The 10,701-nt window shown below is 24.6% G+C and overlaps 1 protein-coding gene across 1 annotated transcript; it reads left to right on the top strand.

The window, feature by feature from the left end:
* The first annotated feature begins 6,958 nt into the window (after window positions 1-6,958).
* LOC124936556 (3-dehydrosphinganine reductase TSC10A-like) lies at window positions 6,959-9,003 on the top strand. The gene is made up of 3 exons (XM_047477061.1): window positions 6,959-7,554; window positions 8,301-8,448; window positions 8,532-9,003. The coding sequence occupies exons 1-3, from the start codon at window positions 7,018-7,020 to the stop codon at window positions 8,828-8,830; spliced, it is 984 nt and encodes a 327-aa protein (XP_047333017.1). The 5' UTR covers window positions 6,959-7,017; the 3' UTR covers window positions 8,831-9,003.
* The last annotated feature ends 1,698 nt before the right edge of the window (window positions 9,004-10,701 follow it).

Genomic DNA, 10,701 nt, shown 5'->3' with positions numbered 1-10,701 from the left:
GTGAGACCATCACACATTCTCACCAAACAAAAGGTCGAAAGTATGATTCATAGGTTAGTGGCAGCAGAGATCAGAATGGATGGATTCTAGGACTTTCAAGTTTTAAGTTATTTTAACCTAAGTAAATGTAAACCAATTATTTTGTCATAAAAACCGGTTATCTTCTTTATATCGGCATTTTATTAATGAAGTTATTTCCTAATATTTGCATTTAATATATGTTTCTGAAGAAAAATATTATTTAAAGACTAAATCATTAAATGTCTTTGAATCGACATGCTTGAAATGGTTATTTATTTAAGATGCAATTAATACATGTTTTTATGAACATTAATTAAGGCATAAATAGTTATTTTATCTTGGGAAATGATCCACTTTCAAATAAGGGCCATTTTTGCCGATTTTGGGGGAACGTGGGGTCACACGTCAAAAAGTGGCGGTTCATTACCTATTTTTGAAATAAATATTTTAACCGGCACAATATATCATATATAAAGAAGACATGCCGGATTTCAGGATCAGATCTTATTTGCAAAACCCTAGAAAATCTCTAAAGCTCTAACTTCTCTTTAGAATTATACTCTTTCATCTTATGTGTTTGAAATTTAATTTTTTTATTTTAAAAATGCTTAAAATAAATATCAAATGTAAAATCTTTGTAAATATTAAGTTTTGGATAATATTACCAATTAAAATATATAAAATTTTGATATAATATTACAAATTGTTGATTTATTTATTTAAAAAATAAAATACTAAAAAAACACCTTTTTCGTTTTTTATAGTTATATTAATTTAGTGAAAATGGATATTTATCAAAAAAAAAAATATATTAATAAAAAAATAATATAATTAATTAATTATTAAATATAAGTGTTTCAATTTATAATTTTATAATAATAAATAAGTTCAAATTTTCTTAACTATTTTAAAACTTAACATAATTAGTTAAATATATTTTTAAACATATATAATTTTTAAATATTTTTATTAATTTATCTCAAGTTATTTTTGATTTTTTTAAATTTATTTTTATGATTTTTTTATTTCAATCATTTTATTTAATAATATATTACTATATATATAATTATTAATTTTATATTAAATAATAACATTAATTATTAATTTTATTTAATAAAAACAATTTTATAGTATAATACTTGGTGTAAAATTATACGTATATAATACAACTATAAATTAAAATAGAAAATTTCTATTAACAATTTAAAATATATCAAAATGTATTTTTTTTATTTTATTATTAAATAACATATATTACAATATTTATTATATTTTATGGATATATATATATATATATAATAGTTTTAAAATATGAATATTAAAATACAAAAATAAATAATTTAAAAGAAAATTAATATTAATTATTTAATTTTTTATTTTAAAAATATTAATATTAGTTCTCTTACATATTAATACTATTATTTTTTTTTATCAAACATCTTACTTGAAATTTTAACTTTTTTTAATTAATCAACCATTTCATTTCATATTTATTCATAAATTTAATCAATTTCTTGTCTAGTGATCTTACTCAAACCAACTCATCGAATTTATATATTTTAACCACCAATATATTTTTTCACACGTAACACTTCGAACCATTTTAATAAAGTTGAATTTATGTGTAAATATAAACAAAAATTTTAATTGAAAATAATAAAAAATGTAGACAACATTTTAAAATAAACATTCTCATAATTAAAATAAACAAATAACTACAAAATTAGGAAATAATGAGTATCTTTTTAGTGAAGAATTCAAGGAAATAATGAGTATTATGATCATTAGTAGAGGATAATGAGTGTTATAATAAATTCTAGATACAAAATGTTTAAAACTTTATTTCTTGACCTAAAAGATATTATAATTTAGCATATTAAAAATAATAAGTGCATAATGTCAAACAAATTTTAAAACGAATAAAAAATAATTTAATATATAAATTAAAATGACAATATTTTATTAGAAGAGTCAACGTCTAGTTTAGACAATTCATCCTCACAATTATATTTTCGGGTAATTTGTCATTAAACCATAAAATGTGTAAATATTTGCATGAATTGCATGAAGATTTAAAAAAATATACAAAAAATATTTAAAAAAACAATTTATTAGGATATAATGAGTATTATAATCAACTTTAGATACAAAATGTCAAAAACATTATTTGTTGACCAAAAGATATTATAATTTAACATATTAAAAATAAATATGTGTGCATAATGTCAAACAAATTTTAAAATGAATAAAGAATAATTTAATATATAAGTTAAAATGATAAAATTTTATTAGATGACTTAATTTTTAGTTTGGACAAATTATCTTCACAATTACTTCTTAGGATTTAAAAAATATGAAAAAATTATTTAAAAAAATATATGATCATTATTAGAAGATATTGAGTATTATAATCAGTTTTAGATACAAAATGTCAAAAATATTATTTGTTGACCAAAAGCTATTATAATTTAGCATATTAAAAATAAATATATGTGCATAATGTCAAACAAATTTTAAAACGAATAAAAAAAATTTAATATATAAATTAAAATGACAAAATTTTATTAGATGACTCAACTTTTAGTTTGGACAAATCATCTTCACAATTATTTCTTAGGATAATTCGTCATGAAGCCATAAAAAGTGTATAAATAATTTTAAAAATAATAATGGAAAAAAATGTATTTGTTACCCTTAATTCAATTTTTAGGAGTTTTTAAATGACAGTTGATATACTTTTGTGTTAACTTTTGCGATATTAGTAATGAAAAGATTTGATTTTTAAGAGTAAAAAATAATATAAATTTATTAACTATCAACATTTTCGAGATGCGTAATGTTATAATACGCACACTGATTATATATATTCTTCCGCATTGACTACATATGTCTTCACGAAAGTCTATCATTTATGAGAAGTTGGTCATACTCATAAATTATTATAAATATTTTTTTATAATTATATTAATAAAAAAATATTAATATTGTTTATATAAAGTCAATCAAAATTATCAAGCATTCACTCAAATTATTTAATAAATTTTTTGTATGTTCTTCCTCGCTTGGGCATTGATGTTACAAACTTGCATTATGTTGTTTTTTTATATAATTATATCTAAAAAAACTGTAATTAAGAAAAATTATTGACGTAAAAATCTTTTACCATTTGATCTGTAAAATTGTCACAAATATTTAAGTTTTTTAATCTCGCCAAATTTACTTAGTTCTTCTAAAAAAATCTTTATAGAAATTTTAAAACCAAAACACTCAAAAAATAAATATGAGAACCGTGAGCATATAAGAGCAATATATAAGGTGTAAATATTTGTATGATTCTTCACTAACTAAGGTAACAAAGATTGAAAACGTGAAATTATATTATAGAAGAAAAAAATAATTATAATACCATTAAATACGTTAAATCAAGTCACGTATTAAAATGTAATCAAATACATGAAACTAAAAATCTTATAATGTTTTGTAATCTTCATACCTGATAATAATGATAATCAATAGAAAAAAAATGAAGGATCTTAAATTTTACTATTTTATAATTAATTTTATATAAATATATATTTATTTGATATTTTAGCATTATTATTATATAAATATATATATTTCTCCCTTCTAATTAATTACTTTAATTTTTTTTTATAATATATATTTATATGATAACGCTTAATATGTATTTCACTCTCCTATATATATAATATATTTTCTAATTAATTTTTGTTTTTATTTTCTCCCTTATCACATATATATATATATATATATATATATATATATATATATATATATATATATATATATATATATATATATATATATATATATATATATATATATATATATATATATATATATATATATATATAATAATTAATTTTGTATCTTGTTATCACTCCTCCTATATAATAATTTTCCTTCTTAATTAATTTTTTTTTTATTTTCTCTCATCTTATTTTCTCTAATAATTAATTTTTTTTTATGTTATCACTCCTCATTTATATATAAAATTTACTTTCTAATTATTATTTTTTTTATTTTCTCTCATCTTATATATATATATATATATATATATATATATATATATATATATATATATATATATATATATATATATTTATAAATTTTTATCTTTCATAATTAATTTGGGTATTTTATCTCTCTATATATATAATACATTTTATAATTGATTTCATATAAATATATATTTATTTGATATTTTAACATTATATATATATATATATATATATATATATATATATATATATATATATATATATATATATATATATATATATATATATATATATATATATTTCTCTTTATATATTAACTCCTATATTTTAACATTATATATATACATATATTTTTAAATTCTTTTTATATTTTTTTAAATATTTATATGGTAAATGAGAGAAAAAAAATAATTAATATTATATATATATATATATATATATTAGGAGAGAGAAAATAATTAAGATAAATAAATTATGAAAGAGAAATTACCTAATTTTATAAATGATGGTTAAAATATAAATCTAACCTTTTAAATTAAACTTCATTAGATATATATAGATATTTTAGATTATTAGAGTTTTAATAATAATAATACAAATTATTATTATTTATATACATAATACGTGAATTAATTGTTAATGTTAAAGTGTACTATATTTCATATACTATGAGACCCACTTGAATTCGTCTTTCATTACCCATCTTCTGGACAATGCTGCACATAAAGACCTCTAATGGACGCACAATTGAATATGTCAATTTCCCCTTCCCCTTCCAAGTTATCACTTCACTCAAACCCACATGGTAATGTAATTCATCCTCAGAAGGAGGATAAGGGATAACAATCTTGTCCCTAAAATCAAGAATGGAACATTTTCCAACGAATTGTTCAAGAACAGGGCATCCAGCTCATTCTTTGACTATACAAATCTTTCCTTGTCATATGCATCCATCAGATACACTACAACATCCACCTGATTCATACACACATCATCAATATCACCACAAATTCATCTTATATTTACATGACCACACTATATGTATAAATTCATTATATTTTATTCCAATACATTAACAATAAATTTTGCAGCGGTTAACTTCTAAAAAGACCATTTTTTATAAGAAGTTCTAAGAAAAACCTATAATAGTGACTCAATGCATTCTCTGCATTCTCTGTAGTATGATATTTTAGCATACTTTGGACCAATAGTATAATTAACCCTCCTAAAGAAAATAAAGTAGGTTAGTTCTAGATTAATTAAATACTAGTTCATGTCTCAAGAGGATTATTGAGATAAATAATTAACCTGTGTAAACAAGAATTACAATCTCAATAAAACAAACAATTCAAAAATATGAAAACACTCTCAATTTATAATGTTTATGTTATATACTTGAAGATCTTCTGTGAGAAGATTATAAAAAATGTGTAATATGTATGATCTTCGTTCTTCAAACACTTTCTTAAATAGAAAAGTAGATGAATATAAGATATAATTGACGAGATATTTGTAAGAGATAAATATAATACTAAACATTATTGAAATAAAATGAAAATTTTAGCTGAGCATTTCAACACAAGAAGGTTAAAATATGATAAACAATTAGTGCAACTAATATACAACATGATAACGCAACTCAATAAACATGATAACGCAGTTCATAAAAAGGACAATGCAGTTAATGAAATATTATAATGCAGATTACAAAACTTTACAATGCAGAATGAACATAAGTTAAGTTAAAATGTAGAATATGAAACATATTAATACAACTAATATGCAACATCACAACACAGTTCAAAAAATATGACAACTAAGTTAATCTCAAACTTTAAAATGCAGAATTAACATAAGTTAAGCTAAAATACATAATATAAAATATTTAAATGCATAAAATATGACAACGCAGGTAAAAACACATTACAACGAATAATCTCAAATTTTAAAATTCAGAATTAACATGTTAAGTTAAAATGCATAATATAAATCATTTAAATGTAGCTAACATACAACCTTACAATATAGTTCAAAAAATATGACAACTTAGCTAATAAAACATGACAACGAAGAATCTCAAATTTTAAAATGCAGAATACAAAACATAAGTTCAAATGCAGAAATGACATACCTTTTAACCTATTCTTTAAAAGATCCTGATAAACTTTAGAGAACTCGGTGTCGTTGAAGGATAAAGGAAGGGTCTTCTTCAATTTAGCATTTTTCTAGTTTCAATGACTGCTGCATTTTCCTAGATTCAACATTTTCCAGGCTCCCTTTGTTTGTTATCTTTCAAAAAGTCTCCTAATTTAGGAGAGTCCTTCCATTAGAAGTCTTTCGTTTGTTTTTTTCGAAGATCGTCTCCATGCTCCAGTCGTGTTATTTTTGATATAGAGAGAAAAAACTAGGACAAAAATGAGAATAAACGCGCTACAGGCTCCCTTCGTTTGTTACATTCTAAGGAGTCTCCAATTTTGATAGACTCCTTCCATTAGATATCTTTCGTGGTCTTCTTCAGAGATTATCTTTAGGCGTGCTTGCGATGGAGAAAATTGATTATTTTGAATTTTTTCTTAAACTAAGTTTGAAAAAATAAATAATAAAAAATAAATTCGGTTTTCGATTTGGTTTTCGAGTTAAAACTCAAACTCGAAAACCAATTCGTAAACTGTATTTGAATTCAAATTGATTTGAAATTCGATTTGAAAATCGAAAATTAAATTCGAATTCGGTTGAATATTCGATTCAGAACAAATATTGAACACTCCTAGCTGGAAGAGTCATTGCCTTCAGTAGCTCCCTCTATCATTTCTCTATAGATTTAATAGTAGTTTATTTAAAATTATTCTCAAAATAACTAGACCTATTTATGAACTACTTTTCAGTATTTATTATTTGTCATGGCTAAAATAGATGTTTTGAAAGTACTTCACATTATAAATTTACTTGCCCTTGCCAATCTTAGCATTCATCAATGGAAGACGCATTAATGTTATTGTCCTTTTCTCTCATCCTCCTTCTCCCCCTTTCCCTCATCTTCTTCCTATCTCTAATTGTTCGTCCCCACTCTTTGAAGGTCCCAATCAAGGGTCGTCATGTATTCATCACCGGAGGATCTAGTGGCATTGGCCTTGAGCTGGCCAAACGGGCTGCCATAGAAGGGGCGCGAGTCTCCATTCTTGCTCGCAACCAGAAAAAACTCGAAGACGCCAAGGATTCAATCCGTCTAGCCACTGGTATCGACGTCTCCATCTTCAGTGCCGACGTTCGCGATTTGGAGGCTGTGATGAAAGCCATAGACGAGGCTGGACCTATTGACGTGCTAGTTTGCAACCAAGGATCTTTTGTGGCACGAGAACTGCTGAATCAGGATTTAGAAGAGGTTAAGTTCATTATCGATGTTAATCTAATCGGTACGTTTCATCTTATCAAGACGGTTTTACCTGGAATGAAAGCTCGAAAGGATAAAAGACCAACCTCGATTGCAATTATGTCATCACAAGTTGGTCAGGTTGTATAGCTTTGCTTGATTAATTTCTATCTTTTGTTGATTTCTTCTTCACTTCTTATTCGTCCTCAAACTCTCTTTTTAAGGATTCAATTTCGATTAGAAACTGTCGAACTAATTCTATTAATACAAACAACAATCAAAGACAATATAGGGCGTGTTCTATTTGGATTTATTTCAATAAATTTTAGATTATTTAAATAATCTTGATTCTTGTGATTTTGAGAAAATGAGTAATTTTGTTTTTTAGAAAAAATTTGAAGGTAATATAAAATGATAAAATATATTTTTTTAAATAACTAAAAATATATTTCAAAATTAAATAAGGATCTATATATATAATGATGCTTAATTTTTAAAGTGTTCGGATTGCCGGGTCGAGAGTTGTGGTTAATTTGGATATTTATGTGAGAGTAAATGGATACTTGAGTCGGATTGTGAGTTGACCCGCCCATAAACTTAAAACGGTTAAAAATAAATTTAAAAATGTTATTTATAGGTTTCGAACTTACAACCAAACAAAACAAGTACAACCCGTGTGCATCGTACGGAAATTTTTTAAATAAGAATTGTGATTAATAAGATAGATGATGAAATAATGTTTAATTATATACAAGTTTGAATAAAGAAAAACTGAATAAGGCCTCAATATTGCTGTCATTGATTAATCAATAGAGATGTTATTTGAATACATCTTTAATGCTCATATTTCTGTTTGTGAAGTCAACTAAATTTGAAACATACAACAGGTAGGCATATATGGTTACAGTGCTTATTCTGCAAGTAAATTTGGTTTAAGAGGCATGGCAGAAGCATTGCAACAAGAACTTATTGCTTATAACATTCATATAACGCTCATATATCCTCCAGACACGGATACACCTGGTTTAGTAGAAGGTAAGTAATTACGAAATCAAATATAATCCAAGATTGCTATTTGGTTTCTTTTGAGTTGTGTCATTTGAATTAATGATATGCAGAGAATAAAACGAGGCCAGTTCTGACTAGTATGATTGCGGCTTCCTCGAGTGCAATGGAATCCGTTGAAGTTGCCAAGATTTCGTTGGATGGTATAAAATCTGCAAAATTCAACGTTTTTTGTAACTTCGAGGGATGGATGTTGGGTGTAGGTTGTGTTGGATGGTCTCCTCAAAGATCCTCTATAATGGCATTTGTAGAGGTTGTATTTGCAAGCATACTGCGTTTGGTTGGACTCTGCTATCAGTGGAGCTGGTACCAAACAATATTAAAGTGGCATGCCCAAAACATTAATAATTAGTGAACAAAATTTAATAAGTAATAAGTTATAATATGATAGTGAAGACACACATCTTCTCAACTACAATAAAGGCTAGCTTTTTTTATGAATGGGTACATGTAACTGATTTTATTCAAAATTATTTCTTAAAGTGTTGTAATATCATTTCCTAATGATGTTTTAATAAATAGGTAACGGACATTTTAATAAAATGTGCTAAATTCTATTTTCATATGGGCTGAATTAATTTGTTCATTTTAAATTATTACAAGAAAAAGAGTTGTACAATTATTCAATATAGATTTATTTGAATAATTTATAAATGGGATAAGTTCATATTAATACAATATGTTTTAGTCTTTCTCATAAGGTACAATGTGGTTAAAAATTAAATTTTTAGTACCTTATTAATGACAATTAATTATTATAGCAAATCCATTTAAGTTGTCCCACAAATTTCGACTAGGGAACTTTTCATATGAATTACCATTCAGTTTAAAATTAGTTTTTTTTAGTGACTTGAGATTGACAACAATTATTATATTAGTTTTTAATATAATAAATTATTTTAATATAATAATAATTTTAAATTATATATAATATTTAAATAATATATGCTGTAAATGTTCAAAATAGCATTATTTCCTACCACCGTGATGTTCAAATTTTAAATTATATATATATATATATATATATATATATATATATATATATATATATATATATATATATATATATATATATAAATAAAGAGAAAAGAATAATTGATAATTTTTAAATATTTTATTTTAAATTTAATTATATTATTCAAAGAAAAGAAAATTAAGAATTTTAAATTTATATTATTTTAAATTTAATAAATATTAAGTTTATTTTAATTAGAAACATTAGTTTCTCATAGTTGTCCTATTATTCTTCACTCTCCTTGATTGAAAATCAAGGATCCGAAAATTCTACCTAGGGTTTCTTTACGAGTTTTGTTAGACGAAGATATTCGTTTTTCTAATAACTTTAAGACATTTAAGACATGTATCTCTCAATTTTAAAAATATGACTAAAATTTATGACGACCCTCTACTTCACGCCTTATTATTAATGATAAACTTTTATGATCATGTTTAAATGCTGAATTTTTAAATGATGAGTCTCTTGGGAACATGTTTTCACATATTTGACGGTTTATCTACTCAATGATCTTTAATAGTCGTGCGTCAGTTTCTATCTATAAAAGTAACGATCATATTCGAGGAAATTTAATATCTCTTGTGAATCTTCGCATTCTCTCTATAAGAAAAATTCTTGTGTCTCTAATTAGTCTGAATCCCAAGTTCTCAAACACCATATCGGAAGCATCGGTCTCTTCACTAGTGATTCCAGAAATGGTCACTATGTTTAAATCTCTTGAAAATTCTGGGGTGAAGAAGTTTCTGGACATTCATTGCATCTTTCATTAACAGGTGGTTCGTGAATTTTTCGAGACTGCAGGATTATTTAACAATAAGTTAATCCGTGCATCTATTGACGGTAAAACCGTAAAAGTATCTATCTCAGTGATGAAACATTCACTCTTTTTTCTTCAAGCTTCCATCGGAAGGGATATCTGAGTTCCCTTCCTCCTCCGATGAAATTCTGTATAAGATGAAACTCGTCTTCTCAGACAACTCTTTCGATGGGCATCTCCTTCCTGTTGAATCTCACGGGAAGAGCTCCTGCCTAAAAGTTGAGTTCGCGCTACTTAACGACATCATCTCCAAGTCCCTTCTGGCCAAGGATCCTCATACATCTACTGCAATAAAGTAGGAAGTCTCTACTTTTCTTTTGAGATTTCTCCTACAACAAGACAAGCAATAGACGTCGAAAAAAAGGCCAGGTGATTCCAGAGTGACTTCGAG

This window comes from Impatiens glandulifera, chromosome 4 (assembly GCF_907164915.1).
Source record: "Impatiens glandulifera chromosome 4, dImpGla2.1, whole genome shotgun sequence".
NCBI classification, from domain to species: Eukaryota; Viridiplantae; Streptophyta; class Magnoliopsida; order Ericales; family Balsaminaceae; genus Impatiens; species Impatiens glandulifera.
Note: the sequence above shows the minus strand (reverse complement) of the source record. Positions and strands in the feature narration are given on the sequence as shown.

Coding starts and splice junctions, on each gene's coding strand:
- LOC124936556 (XM_047477061.1), top strand. CDS start 7,018: ATGGAAGACGCATTAATGTTATTGTCCTTTTCTCTCATCCTCCTTCTC. Junction 7,555..8,300: donor TGTCATCACAAGTTGGTCAG/GTTGTATAGCTT, acceptor AACATACAACAG/GTAGGCATATATGGTTACAG. Junction 8,449..8,531: donor TACACCTGGTTTAGTAGAAG/GTAAGTAATTAC, acceptor AATGATATGCAG/AGAATAAAACGAGGCCAGTT.